The sequence below is a fragment of the Cynoglossus semilaevis genome, chromosome 4 (genome assembly GCF_000523025.1).
Source record: "Cynoglossus semilaevis isolate Cse_v1.0 chromosome 4, Cse_v1.0, whole genome shotgun sequence".
Classification (NCBI taxonomy): domain Eukaryota; kingdom Metazoa; phylum Chordata; class Actinopteri; order Pleuronectiformes; family Cynoglossidae; genus Cynoglossus; species Cynoglossus semilaevis.
This window is the reverse complement of record NC_024310.1, coordinates 9,390,408-9,405,641: the sequence shown is the minus strand read 5'-3', so window position 1 is coordinate 9,405,641 and position 15,234 is coordinate 9,390,408. Positions and strand designations below refer to the sequence as shown.

The window sequence follows — 15,234 nt, the reverse complement described above, 5'->3', positions numbered from 1 at the left end:
ATATAACATGAAATTCTAAAGTTTTTTCTGGAGGATAAATAACTGATTTTGTTTCATAGAGTCGGAGGAGACAGAATACGTAATGACTGTATATGTAAATAAAAATAAAACATAATAATGCATTTTGGAAAGTTGAATCACTATTTATTACTATTACTATTATTAAGTGTGAAAAATATAAATAATAAGAACAATAAAAACAAAATAAAACGGAATCCATATCTGTGCCATTTTACTTTGAAGGTCTAATGAGGGATTTCCGGTTCTGGTGTATTATTCCCATCATTATTCTCAGACAATAAATTATTTCGTCAAACTATACGTCAAACGTTCCAATTACAATGTTTACGCAATCCATTACAGTGTGCCTTTTAATACTTTCCCCATTATTAACATTTTTTTTGCAATATCTTTCAACAGTAACCGGAAGTTAAAGACCTAACATGTCAATGTAAATTTTAATTTCGACGTTCTAGACCAGTGGAGGGCAGTAAAGTGATGTCTCATTCAGTGACAATTTACGAAAGATTACAATACTGTCGCTCAAGACTCTGCATGTAGAATCATTTTAAATAATGAAAATGTCTTGGTTATTAATATATACTCCCAGAACTTTGATACAAGAGCTATTATGTTTTAATCTTTAAAATATCCAACGTTTTTGTTCTTTAGAAAATCAACAAATCAGAGACCAGGCTACGGCCTTGTTGCCGGGCAGATTATGTTAATACATGCAACGCGACCATCTCTGCAGCTACCATTCTGAGGTAAGAACAACCTGTACGTCTTTTACAAAATATTACAAACCCAGGTATAACCTCAAACATTTTTCTATAGCTCGACTTCTATGATACCTACTCGATAACATCAATTCATCAAGCGGGTGGTTTTAGTCTCTCTATGGGTGTGTTAAATATATATATTTTCGCTTGGTCTCTTCGCTTCTGGTTGTTGTTGTTAGTCCCACCCAAAATGGAGCCCGGTCTTTCCTATACACGGCAGAATTGAAGGGCTGGGCCCAACTGAAATCGGGAGACGGGTGGATCGATCCCAATAATTTGGGTCTTCAACACCCGAAACCCACTTTAGTCAAAAAAGCACAATTTAGCGGGCGTATTAGGGTTTGCTAACCATTCCCTGTCTGTTCGCTAGCTGTTACATATAGGCTAAATGGCTGTAGAGCTAAAGCAGTAGCGTAGCAGATGCCCGGGAATTCGCGGCGATGTTTTTTGTGGTATGGTCCGGTTGGGACCGAGAACTTGCGGGGTTAAAACAGGGGGAGTTGAAATTATTATTTGAATATACCAACTCGTGTTCTGTGTAAGTTGGTGGGGTCTTATTTTCGTTGACGACTATGGAGTGGATATGCGGTTTTTCCCAAGGCACCATTGTCCTTGCGGCCTCTTTAATACACATCGACCGCCTTGCCCTTCTTACCCCCGCTGTCAAAGTCCTATGTGACCGACATGTGTGCTACGGTGTCACGCTGCTTTATTTTGATGTACAAGGACGAGTGTAGACCTAAAATTCTACCACAGGATGTCAAATCTTAAAAAAATCAAAGCAGCATCTCCAAACTCCTAACAAAATTACCTTAAAGACCGGTGTGTTTGCTTTTCTAAGAACAAAGAAAACTATTTTACTTAAATTCCTATTTTTTTTGATAATACAGGGATTGTTAAACGCTGTTTTCTGTAAATAGCTTGTTTTTATATGAATCTCAAGTCATTGTTCTATGTACATACATTCTACACAAAGTTATTAAATACACTTGTTTCTATTATTTCCAATCTTTATACCATATCCATCTAGGTTTGATTTTTTTCTCTCTCTAACTTTAAAACGTCTTCAACCTTATAGTTACAGAGTCAAGGGACAGAACACGTACTATATACTTTTAGTATGTTTTCGAAATATTTACAGTCTTACCTCTTTTGATGGTAGACCACTTTAAACAGAACGAAAACAGGCAACCCTAATCTATAAACCTTATCCAAATACATTGAGTAATAATAATGATGATAATAATAATGATGTCATAAATTACAATTTTGGTTTTGAGTCATTTGTGGTAAAAACCTATCAAATGCAATGAGTTTGTCGATGGCATTTGATGTCTTGTTTCTTATTGTTTTTACATCTGCTCAGAAAGGACTGATTTCACATAAGAGGAGATGGTCAGACATGTTTATATTTAGTCCCTACAGCCCAAGACCTGGTTGTATCTTATTAATAAACTAAAGTGGTCTATGGATTTTCCCAAACAATAATTATGGTTCTTCAGTTACGCACAACTCTTTAAATCTTATTATCTAATGCCTCTTCTCAGTCATGCTGATAACAAGTAAATTCCTCTATCTTACCAGACAGAGAGTCTGCAGGTGACTCCTGTTATTGACCTGCCATGGAGACTAAGCAAGAAGACTCTGCTGTCTGGAGTCAGCCCACTGATGAGGACTCGAACAACACCACACAGGTCTGACCATTCGTCTTTAAACTCACTTTTAGAGCACCTTTTACAACACACAATCCTAGACCATTAAACATGTTGGCTTCCCTGAAACAGGTACTGCTACATTTCCGAAACATATTCCCTTTAGTTCGGCCTTTCAAGTTCCCAGCATTATAGAGCTACACATTTCTGTGCTCTGCAAACTCAGCGTTGTGTTTTCAACATTGAGTCTGGGGGCCACACATGCAAACAGGGTACAAACACTCAATAATAATGTCTTCCTTGAGTAAATAAAATATGTATCTATTATCATTTAATTTTAAGTGTGTATAGTCACATTTTAGTGAGTCACAGTCTGTGATTATAATTTTGCCACAGCTGTTTCAAAGCCTCTTTGGCCTGTATACCTGTTTCAGGTGCACTTTGAAGGCAGCACCGTGGCACAGATTGTGTACAGTGGAGACCAGGCAGACAGAGCACAGCAGCAGGTGGTTTACACAGCAGATGGGAACTCCTTTGCCTCTGTGGAGTCTGCAGAGCATACCCTGGTTTATATTCACCCTGCAGATGGCACACAAGTAAGTACACTTACATGTAACAACAGTTTTCTTTTTTCAGTTTTTTCTTTTCTACTTTGTGACATTTTTAATACTTGGATTGGATGAACACTGCATAAAAACCTGACACCAACACTTCACAATATGTGTTGTTGTTCTTTCAGACTGTTCTTGCTGATCAGCCTCAAGTGGCTTACATACAGCGGGACGGCACGACTCAGCAGGTAAACCCACCTCAAGCAGCCTAAAAGCTCATCCTATTGTTTTTACAGAGCTTTGAAGACGACAAATTTCCTTCATTCACAGGTGACAGTTCTGTTGCCTAGTGGACAGAACATGAATGCTGCCAACCTGCATGTTCTCAGTAATGTGGCCAAAGCACCTCAAGCTGTTCTGGAGACGGTTCCCCAGGTACAAACAAATAGTGTGTGCAATTGTTAACTAATTGTAATACGTACAATACATACAGCATCACCTGCATTTTCAATCAAACAGTTTCTTTATTATTGTTATTTAGACATTTTCCTTTCTTTTCTTTAATCTAAACACAGGAGCAGATTTCTGTGTCCAACTCACTGACTTCTATGGCAGAAATCACAGAGACCCCCTCTAGTCCCCTCGGAGCAACAGATTCCACAGACGATTCTGATGAAGAGGAAGACTCTGAAATTGACGACTGGGAAACATGTCAGCCTCAGTCGTTCAACCCTCTCCACCTCTGTAAGTGTTGTCTCCTAATCTCAGTGTTTTTCTCTGTGATTTTATTGTTATGACTCCTGCAGAGCTGACAGAACATGATGGAAAGCATGAGTAACACTTTCACTGAAGAGCACGTATTTTCTATAGGCTGTGTAGGCTACTTTGTTGTTTTGGACTGAGAACTTTTTCAAATAAAAACAAACATTTGTACTCATTGACTAAACAGTCTCTTCCTTTGTGCCCCCTCTTAGGGTGTGAGGACTGTAATGATGCCAACCCCTCAGTCTGTCTTAAACATGGGGCCCTCCACCCAGTACCCAACAGACCAGTGATGTCCAAGGCACGGGCCAGCCTGCCTCTGGTCCTCTACATTGATTACTTTATGGGAGGAGTGTTTTCCAAGAAACGCATCCCCAAACGTACACAGTTTGGCCCAGTGGAAGGACCCTTGGTTCCTCAGAGTGAACTTCAGGATCACTACATGCATCTCAAAGTAAAGATCTGAATATTTATTTTTATTTGTTTAAAATACTTTTTTACATAATTCAAATTGTTGAACTAAACAACAAAAATGTGTATAGCTTGTGATAATAAAAAAAAAACTCTGCAAATTGAACTAAATCGTCTTTTTTAATCAGGATTTTTTAAAATCACTTCCACTGGCATTATAAAAAAGACTACATATACACTGAAGTCAAACTTATTAGATAAAAATGTTTTTTTCTTTTTAAATGATTAGTTTCTACAGCATTTTCAAATATAAATTTGATTATGAAAAGTTCATTTTTACAATCAGCATGATTAGACCAAGTTGAACTTTTGTTTTGAATTGTTTTTGCTTTACATTTTGTCCTGATTTTCCTCTGTAGTTGAGTTTGCTGGATGCAGAGAAAGATGGAGACAAACCCAGTGACATGTGGTTTGACCTTTCCGATGAGGAGAGCTGTAACTGGATGATGTTTGTAAGACCTGCTCAGAACCACCTGGAGCAGAACCTGGTTGCCTATCAGTACGGTTCAGAGATCTTTTACACAACCATCAAGAACATCCAACCCAAACAAGAACTCAAGGTCAGTAATATGCAGATGCTTAGATCACCAAAACATCACATGTATAACCCCTGGTACCAAATTTAACATTTCTTTCTACAGGTTTGGTATGCAGCATCATATGCTGAGTTTGCCAATCAGAAGATCCACGATGTCACAGAAGAAGAAAAGAAATGTGAGAAATATGCCTCAACTCCTCTCATACTTCCCTTTATAATTGTAATACAATCTACTACGTTATAGTACTAGTAGTAGGTGTATTAAACTGCTGGTCTTATTTTTCTGGTTCTTACATTTTTTTTTACTTTAGTGCTAAATGAGCAGGAGAAGAACTGGCCTTGTTATGAATGTAACTGTCGATTTGCGAGCTCTGAACAATTACAGGAGCATCTCAACATGCACGATGACAAATTAAACTCTCTGACCAGGTAAACAATTTGTTTGTGAACTTGCCACTATTTCCTAATAACTAACACCAGTGCAGTAGGAGCCTCTGTAACCATAGCACCTTAAATTGTTTTGTCAGATCTCGGAGTCGAAGTCGAGGAAGAGGGAGAAAGAGATTTGCGGCAGGGAGGCGACCTGGACGGCCACCGAAATTTATACTTTTGAATCCACCCATGGATGCCGGAGAGGGGAAGGCGGTAAGAAGGTTTTTTTTGGATCCTATTTATTAATCTAAACCTCAAAATAATGTAGAATAAATTTTATAAATCAATTTCAACATACGAGCTAGAAGCAATCATAGCAACAACTCTTCTGGTTAAAAGAAAATAAAATCAATATTCTCTGTACAATTTTTTCCAATTAGGAGATGCTGGAGCTAGCAGACAAGCAGCCACTGGAGGATCATGTGGAGGCCACCCAGAATGGCCTAAAGGAAATGGAGATAGAGCTAGAGGCTGAGGACGGGACAGAGGTGGAGGCTCAGCTAATACCTTCTGCAGGGGAACCAGACCCTGAGTCAGTCACTCCCCCCTCCAACACAGACATTTTAGTTCCAGTAAAGGAGGACCCGGGACAGAGCAGTCATTATGATGTCCACCTGACCTCTAAAGACATGCGCCGTGCCAAAAGAATACGGGTAAGACAGATTCTGATGCATGTAGTCTGTGGAGGTGTTGTTTAAGATTCGACATGCTTCACCTTCACCTTCTGTCTTTTCTTCTTAATGCTTACAATCCTCACAGATGGATGCGCAGGTATGAAGAATGGGAAAAGTAGGCAGAAAGAGTTCCCCCTGATAAATGTGATCAAAGTTACATTTAGTATAATTCCTCCTTTTTCAAATCCGAATATTGAAAATCACCTGAGGAATCGTTTGAAATGAGTGTTAAACGGCTTAGAAGCTTCAGTAGATTAGCGACGTAACCTCTGTTGTCTATTATCGTCTCTCTTCTATCTCAGAATGCCGCACTCCAGCACCTTTTTATCAGGAAGAGCTTTCGTCCTTTCAAATGCACTCACTGTGGAAAAGCCTTCCGGGACAAAGACAAACTGGAACAGCATCTGCGAGTTCATGGTCGTGACGCCTACACTTTTTCCTGCCACATCTGCAGCAAGAGCTTCGTAAGCGACACGGCCCTGGAAGACCACCTGCTGATGCACACAGACAGCCGCTCCTACCCATGTCTTCTGTGTCAGGAAAGCTTTGAGAAACTGGAGCTGCTCAAAGATCACATAGGAGTGCACGCTGTGGACGGGTGCTTCACCTGTCCCTCCTGCGAAAAGACATTTACAGACTTTATTCAGGTTTGTCCTGGGTGTGTTTACATCCATTCTAAGTCATCTGATAGCAAGGAGTGATTTGTTTCACTCACGGCTGAAAATGAAGTAATTTGAAGCTAGTTTCATCAGTATTAACACAAAGCAACATATTTATATATTATTTATTTATTATTAGTTTATTTTAATAAGGCTTCAAGGAAACTCTCAAAGGAAAATAAATGAAACTGTACATGAGAGACATTGGTCATTTTATTACAAGGAGATCTGTGGCGTGAATCTCAACTGAGGTCTGAAGTGAAAAAAGTAGAAATAAGAGTAGTTCCTAAATAATATTGTAATATTTTAATCTGCTTTGTTTAAAATAATAATAAATTATTCTCATCCTCAGGTAAAGAAACACATTCGCTGCTTCCATGCAGAGAAAGCGTTCCAGTGTTCTAACTGTGAGAAAGCCTTCTGTCGTCCGGACAAACTGCGTTTGCACATGTTACGTCACTCGGACCGCAAAGATTTCCTTTGCTCAACATGTGGCAAACAATTCAAGGTAAGATGAAATGGCACATGGCAGTGTATTAATTTTAAAGTTTTATGTCACATCACGTGACCTCAACGTTCCTGTTGTGTTAAGAGGAAAGATAAGCTCCGTGAGCACATGCAGCGCATGCACAATCCTGACAGAGAGGCCAAAAAAGCAGACCGGATCCAACGATCCAAAACCCTGAAGATGAAGGTTCCCAACACTGACTTGGAGAGCTTCATGTTCAAATGCAGGTTATGCATGATGGGATTTAGACGCAGAGGAATGTTGGTGAGCAACAACTTGCACATTTTAGTGAGAATGACTAGTAAAGAACATTTGTAAAGTATTATTTCTCTGGTCACAGGTGAATCATTTGTCCAAACGCCATCCGGATATGCGCATTGATGATGTGCCTGAGCTTACGCTGCCAATTATCAAGCCCAACAGGGATTATTTCTGCCAGTATTGTGATAAGGTACGTTTTCCTCTATTTCTTCTTCAGGGAGGAGACCAGTCTTTAGTGTGTTTTGTCTTTCTAATGTAGAGTATTCTGATTTCTCCAAAAGGTCTATAAGAGTGCCAGCAAGAGAAAAGCCCATATCCTGAAAAACCACCCAGGCTCAGAGTTGCCTCCAAGCATCCGTAAACTACGACCTGCGGCTCCTGGGGAACCAGACCCCATGTTAAGCACACACACGCAGCTGACAGGCACCATTGCCACCGCGCCTGTTTGCTGCCCACACTGTGCCAAGCAGTACAGCAGCAAGGTTAGAGATGTAGTCAATAAGTTATGTAATAGATTGGATAGTGTATGTATAAATTTAATGAAAGTTAAATGCTTAGTCTTATAAATGTCTGTTTGTATCACAGACAAAAATGGTTCAACACATCAGGAAGAAACATCCAGAGTTCGCACAGCTCACCAACACGATCCCGACTCCGTTAGCTGCAGCGGTGATCAGCAGCGCCCCTGCAGTCATCAGTACAGATGGGACCTCAGCAGAAGCTGTGGTGGTGAGGAAGACTGTAACATACATGTTTAACTGTGGGGATGGTGTTCTTTATGTTAAATTCCTGTCCTTTTCTTCCCAACTGTAGACAACATCTCTATGATCACTGAGCTTTAGAATTGTTTCATTTCATCCCCTTACTCAAATTTTTGCTGATCATCAAACTTTGGACTTCAAGTCTAAAAAAAGTATTTTTTTCAGGATGTATATACAGTTGAAGGCCTACACCCAAAATGCAGTTCTTATGTGGTGATTGTTTTAAAGATAGTGTCACTTGAGTTTTGCCAGAAACTACAACTGTGCCTAATTCATTTTATCTTCAGACAACTGACCTACTGACACAGGCCATGACGGAGCTTTCTCAAACACTCACCACAGACTACAGGACAGCACAGGGAGACTACCAGAGGATTCAGTACATCCCTGTCTCTCAGGCTGGAGGCAACCTGCCCCAGTCCCACATACAACTGCAGGTGGTGCAAGTGGCTCCGGTAAGTTCTGCAGTCTCTGTATCTATATGTGTGTGTATCCATGTGTGCATCCGTAATAATTGTGAACTTTAACAACTTGCCTCAAGGTCACAGTTTTCCCACTTTGATATCTCCTACATTTCCCAGGCTTCCTCCCCACATTCACAGCACCCGACCGTCGATGTGAATCAGCTGCATGACCCTCACGGCTACAGTCAGCACTCCATCCAGGTTCAACACATCCAAGTCACCGAGCCGTCGGGCAACGGACAAGCCACTGCCCAGGTCTGTCCTCATCACTCCAACTGTGTTTTCTGTTCCTGACAGATTTTAAGCTTTCACCAGGGATTTTTATGTGCAGGTGAAGAATAATTAAACCACCATGTTTCAGGTGACTGGACAACCACTCAGTCCTACCTCCCAGCAGACCAGTCAGGAGCTGAGCCCATCACAGTTGACTCCAGTCACTTTAGCTTCAAGCCACACCCTGCAGTCCAGTGGTGCTGTGCAGCAACAGGGGACGGGTCAGCATGCATACATACCTGGAAATTGGAACTATAGAGGTTACCGTAAGTTCTGCCTCTCTAACATAATCTAATTAGATTGGTCCACATATTTTGTTTGCAAATAAAATAAATCACTTTGTTGTTGTAATTCTAGCCTCTGAAATCCAAATGATGACTCTACCTCACGCTCAGTATGTGATAACGGAGGCAAGCACTCCAGTGTCTGGAGTCAACAGCAATCAAGTCAAAACAGTGAGTTCTGATATCTGATAGTTGATAAAATGATGATAGATAAAAATGATTTTCAACACATTTGTATATAATACTAAATGTGAAAGGAGACAATTATGTTGTAGTTAGCTACCAGATGGCTGTGTCTGTTTCTTATTAATGATCTACCATTTGTCCATCAACTGAGAAGTGTTAACCATTTTAATATCTCTGTGCCGTCAGACTCACTACGTTATTTCCGAGGGTCAGACTGAGCTGGAGACCAAACCACCTGTTCCTCAAAGCACAAACCCGACCCATACTGAGCATCTGGAACAAGAACCTAGTGGTCAGCAAGCCACCACCCAGTACATTATCACCACAACAACCAACGGCAATGGTGCAAGTGAAGTTCACATCACAAAACCCTGAAGTGGACTGGGGAGAACTCAGGGAGACTGATCCTGCATGTAGACCTCACAAGCTTGTACACTTACAATGTGACAAAATACTGTATAATTTAATTTTTTTTTTACATATATTACTACCAGTAGAAAGGTCAGGGGGACAAACACAGTTTTATGTGTCTGTATGTTAGTGGGGAGAAAATACTTTGATATATAAACATTTGTCAAATACTTTTCTGGATTTATTTTAACGGAGCTTCACATTTTATGAATAATGGAACGCTACAGTTGATATGCTTATCATTGTAATCATGCAGAGGACTGTTAAATGTGCATATTATGATAACTTACATTTTACGTTGTTGTACAGTTATGGACTTCCTATAGAAATCATGTTCGTACCATCTTAACAACCAGGCTAAACATGTTACTGTGAATCTGTTGTGTGTTCTTTTGCGTAGTATGCATCCATGCTGCTGCTGCTCTTCCTGACCTCTTTGACATGTCTTGCACATACATCACCCGGATTAAAAAAAGCTGATCTTATCATGTTTTTTAGTCATTCTCTTTTTCTCAGCAAACATAATGTTGTTGACCTTTGCAAGATGTAACAACTCCACTCTACTAAAGGTCTCAAAGTTATTTAACTTAATATAATCTATAGGCTTATAACAACTAAGATTTGCCAAATTTGTATCTGTTGAAATAAAAAAAAAAGCCAAGGACGATCTAAAACCATCTGACTCTGCCTCTACTTTTTCACCACATAGTCCACAGACCAAAATAACCTATTACTAATTGACAATTTTCTACTGAATTTTTGCTAGGAGAATTGTTTTCACTACAAGTTAAAAAAAAAGTCAATAAAAACTAATATGTGGCTTTGACAGGTGCTAAGAACTAATGTTTACATTCGTCAGTGACTCAGAATACTGTTTTTGGGAGGGCTGGTGCTATGAGGCGGCCCTTGTACATGGGTGGGGCAGGGCTTGTCCTCTGCACAATTACCATCAGTGTGTTCAACACATTCCTGGCTGGTCAGACCGAGCCACTACCCAGATAAACCAATCTTCCTGTACAACCAGCTCAACAAGCTCGTCTAGCAACAGAAATGATTGCATTTTTAGAAGCTGGACCTATGTGGCGTTCAGCTAATTGCTCTGCTGCATTTGTTGAAAGCATGTCTGCGTGCGAGCTGCGTCCATGCCTCAGGTGACAGTCGTCCACACCAAAGGTCAGAGGGACATCGGAGGAGGAAAGAGAGTGGCATGTAAATGGATGGGGAAGGAAGAAGAGAGAGAGAAACGACAGAGGTGGGTGCTGTACATACTGTACACACAACTGTATGTCAACTGAATCAACTAACAACGCATCTGTTCACTGTAAACTATGGCTGTTTTCTTCTTCTCACAACTAATTGTAAAAATAACCTTCAAAGAAATGTTTTCATTTTTTGTAATGAACTAATTTCCTTAAAACTGGTTTGAAAGGTTGGATTTAGGCCAAGGACTGACACAAAAAACCCTGAATCACCTCATATTCTCATTTAGGTTAAATATGTGAGGAATAAAAATCACCATTTAGAAATAAATAACTCACTATTTCTATAAACAGTTCTAACCTTGCACAAAACATAAAAATATATAGAATACCTCTTAAGTCTGTGATCTTCCGTTGGTTACCAGGACTCAGCTGTTATTGGATGGAAAATCACACTTCAGTAATATTTGTTCTATGACGTTTTCATTTGCACAAGAATACGTACTCTTTTATGTCACTTTAACGCCGTTCCCTTTCATTTTCAATCATCTTTCTTACGCTCTCTACTGTTACAATTAACGCTGCAATTTGAATCAATGTTTCCCCCAGTGACAAAACTCCAGATGTCAGTCGGACTCTGAGGACACAGCCACTCTGGAGGAGCTGGTACAGTTTTGTTTCAGTTGGTGCAGTGTGGTTAATGTGTCAAGGGGAGGCGCCACAGCACAGCTCTTCCTGGAAGCTCTTGTTAGTGTGTTTGTTGTGGTTGGTTCTGGCAGGTTGTATGCATGGCCTGAAAAACCGCCTGCGGCTGGGACACACACAGGTGAGTTGCACTCTATTAACTATTGCTGTTTCAGTCAACGATGTTGATTTTATTCATTGTCTGTGCATCAATTCCAGGATGAGAGTCTACTGGAGACACGGCAGGAGACAGTGATGGAGAGCAGAAATCTGCAGTATTCATGGTGAGACTCTAGTCTATGATGACTTTTCTCATGCATGCATTTAGAATGTGCTGGAGTAATATTTCTTAAATCATTTTCTTGGTGTTGTTCAAACAGACAAAATCTAAACAATTCAAAAACGCACTTTGACTGCACCTGTAAAAATGCTGTTGAGAAAATGATTCAAATATAAACTATATATATATATATAGTTTGTATATATAGCTTCAGATTATGAAACCTAAATAACAAACCACCAATATCATACATAATATCTTGTATTTCCTTATTTCTCCAGGGCGCCCCCGTCCAGGAGCTCTGGCCCCCATGTTCCTCTGGCCCACGCCTTGGCCAAGAGCCTGTTGCTGTGTGTGCTCCAGGAGCCTCTACCAGACCCCAGCATCCCCCAAGTCCAAGCCCTCATCTCCAAGCTGGAGGTAAGAGGTTCAAAACCAACCCAAGAAAGTAAAAGAACAAATGCCTTCACACTTTGAACACACACAGACACACACACAGTCTGGGGCTACTTTACACACAGCAGCCTCCAGCTACTGCCGTCAACTCCGGGTTTTATTTCCATGTACTTCATGTATGTAGAGCAGAATAAAATCATTTGACAGAAAAATGAAAGAAATCCAACATGTCACTGAGGAAGACGTAGATATTCTAGCCTCAGGCAAAGCGCAGCAGCAGCAGTCTTAGAATTTTTTTTTTTACATATATTTGATAGTAAATGCAACAGGTTCTTGTGCGCTGTATATCTTTTCAAAAGCCACAAATGTAAACCCGGTCTCCTGTGCAGTCCGTGTCTCTCACACTTGAGACAACGGGAGCCACATCAGAGGCGAAGGTCGACCGGGACAACCAAGATTCTGTGCTGATGCAGAACGTGAGGCTCATCTGCAAATACCTACAACAGAGGTGATGCTCAATATCTGGAACACACACTTTAGTTTTTTCGACTTAATGCGTTTGGACTAACATGCGTTCCACCGTCAGGATGAAGTCACTGCGAGCTCTGGTCCAGGTGCAGGGTCATTTTGCGGCCAGCGTGAAGGACATGCTGGAGGGACTGGACGGCCTTTGGGCTCAGCTGGAGGAGTTGCACACAGGGGTCACACTCACCAAGGAGGGGAGTCGAGATCAGGAAGACCTCACCTTGGCCCATAAGGACGCAGAAGTATGTACTTAAACACATTATATACAGACCTATATGTTGGATGAATACGTCATTACGCGACACTGTTAACATTTGCCGGTTGTACGCCAAACATTGGATTGTGCTGCATTCACTTTCTTTCGGTTGTGTTGTTTTTTTGGAAACTTTTCGCCCTTCATAATGTCTCCCAGGCTTAAGTCAGACTCTTCTGATGTTTTCATGTCCTAGATTACGATGTTACCACCTTGTTAGCGTAGGTGAGTGACAGGTACTGGTGCAGGTCTGTTTCGACTTAAGTAGAAAATCAAGTTATGTCGCACCTTAGGAACGGAACTCCAACAAAAGTCAAGGACCCCTTATGTATATATACACAAATACACATGTGATTCAATAATAATCAAATTCAATATCAATATTCTCTGTATTTGTCCAACATTGGTGATATTGCCATTTTTTAAATTCCACAGTCATTTAAATGGAGCTATATATGAATTGAATTCAACTGTTAGCTCATGTGCTGACTGCCCTTGTTGTTAGTAACGCTCTTCTTTTTTTCTGGCACAGAAAGTGTCTGTAGTGCTGGTTCACTACAACAGGCAGCTGCAGTGCTGTCAGGCTCATTTGAAAGAGGTCACCCAAATCCTGCAGGTGATTGACACAAATACACTTCATTCACTGTATTTACTTAAAGAACTCACACTGGTGTGTTTTACAGGAGCTAACTTGGAGTCACACTCACATCAGTAACAGTGTGAGCAGCAGCAGCGAGTCTGTCTGGCCCGAGCTGTTACTTCAGTCCAACATTGAGCAGGTCCACTACATTCTGCCCCTTAGACAAACAGTCAAATGTTTTTCATGGGTTTAGAAACACACTGGAAATAAAAACTTTTCTCTCTTTTTACAGTTTGACAAAGTGCAGGAGAGTTTCCTCTCCCTGGAGCAGCAGACTTCTACATTCCAGGCCCACCTGGAAGGGCTTAGGGAGGAAAATCAGGAAAGACACTCAAGGCCCCTCACCTCAGCAGGCAGGGCCAATTCATGTTCACTGTCTCCACCGACGTCCCCGCAGCTCTGTAATGGAGGCACAGATGATGCTTCACGGGACCATTATCGTTCGGCCTCAGCATCAACGTCCGTCTCGTCGGTGGATCCAGACTCGGACGCCGAAAAAGACACTCGCCGCTTTTTGTGTGAGAAATCGGGTTTTCGGTTCTCTGCGTTTGGAAGACTGCGTAGGTCTGGCAAAAAGAAGTGATTTGTTTCCTGTTGCAGATCCTTGACTTCAGACTTCATCCTTGTTGTGACTGTGATTTTCCCTGAATGTAGCATTTAATGAAACGTATCACATACTGTGTTCACAGTATGAGGTGGAAAAGTTGTAAGACACATTAAAAACATCTTTATTTATGGAAATAACATCATTTTGAAGTCTAAACATGAAATATTTGAACAGGTTTCCATTCAAGTTTGGCTAATATTCTAGATTTATTTTTTCAGTTTATAGTATTGAAAAATTGGATAAATCAAAAAAACAAATCCTAGAAATATGAAGTTCAAAATTTAATGTGTTATTTATTTTCATGTCATTTAAAACTACCCCGAGCCACTATTTACCTTTTACATTTTAACACAAGGTGGCAGCCTTTCACCAGTTTTTACAACATTGCCGAAAGTCTGTATACAATATATATTTTTTGAAATATATGTTTAGCGGCAAATTAAAAATAAATGAATAAATAAAACAACCATTGCGTTTTTGAAGTTAAAAATTCAAATTTTGGCTTAATTCCAAATTCACATTTTTAATTTTGTCAACATTTTAAAAACAAATTACAAGTAAAACATTTTTTTGCTACATTTTTTTTTTCAGGTTTGACAACATCTATATGTTTTCCAAAGTTTTCTAAATCTATTTTTCATTTTGCCCATTACTACCAGACTCAGTCCTGCCGTGGGCTCGTCAAAGCAGGGATTTGAGGTGGAGGGCAGAGGGGAGTTGGAGGGAGGTAGAAGAGGGCAGTGGAGGTCAATGCCGGAAGCGTTTCTGTTATTACTAAAAACTGAGCAGCCCTTTAGACCTTTCTGAAGACATGTGAGTCTTTGATCCAAATTCAATTACCCATAGAGGGTGGACATTTCCCTGCACTGAATTCCTAACTTTTCCAGCCAGCAGAGCCAGCACAATTCCTGATGACAATCTGTCGTTATTATTCGCAGCTGCAGTTATCAGTGCTGTACAGCATGCGTGATGTGGATGCCA

At 40.4% G+C, this 15,234-nt stretch overlaps 2 protein-coding genes across 3 annotated transcripts; both read left to right on the top strand.

Moving 5' to 3' along the window:
- Positions 1 to 129: 129 nt before the first annotated feature.
- Positions 130 to 10,343, top strand: prdm10 (PR domain containing 10). Of its 2 annotated transcripts, XM_008308997.3 has the most exons (23): positions 130 to 767; positions 2,367 to 2,476; positions 2,869 to 3,030; positions 3,174 to 3,233; positions 3,316 to 3,420; positions 3,561 to 3,729; positions 3,960 to 4,201; positions 4,578 to 4,778; positions 4,860 to 4,932; positions 5,068 to 5,185; positions 5,284 to 5,401; positions 5,569 to 5,841; positions 6,165 to 6,509; positions 6,874 to 7,029; positions 7,114 to 7,293; positions 7,370 to 7,480; positions 7,572 to 7,772; positions 7,876 to 8,019; positions 8,339 to 8,506; positions 8,633 to 8,770; positions 8,877 to 9,054; positions 9,146 to 9,243; positions 9,445 to 10,343. In XM_008308997.3, exons 2-23 carry the CDS (start codon positions 2,405 to 2,407, stop codon positions 9,631 to 9,633), a joined length of 3,501 nt encoding a protein of 1,166 aa, XP_008307219.1. In that variant the 5' UTR covers positions 130 to 767; positions 2,367 to 2,404; the 3' UTR covers positions 9,634 to 10,343. The 2 variants fall into 2 exon arrangements, with proteins under 2 accessions (XP_008307219.1, XP_024910612.1); XM_025054844.1 differs by lacking the exon at positions 130 to 767 and having other exon boundaries at positions 797 to 2,476.
- A 24-nt stretch (positions 10,344 to 10,367) lies between these two features.
- On the top strand, positions 10,368 to 14,710 carry LOC103377983 (uncharacterized). The gene is made up of 8 exons (XM_008309010.3): positions 10,368 to 11,694; positions 11,772 to 11,836; positions 12,114 to 12,252; positions 12,618 to 12,736; positions 12,815 to 12,995; positions 13,539 to 13,622; positions 13,690 to 13,785; positions 13,879 to 14,710. The coding sequence occupies exons 1-8, from the start codon at positions 11,569 to 11,571 to the stop codon at positions 14,227 to 14,229; spliced, it is 1,161 nt and encodes a 386-aa protein (XP_008307232.1). The 5' UTR covers positions 10,368 to 11,568; the 3' UTR covers positions 14,230 to 14,710.
- Positions 14,711 to 15,234: the final 524 nt, after the last annotated feature.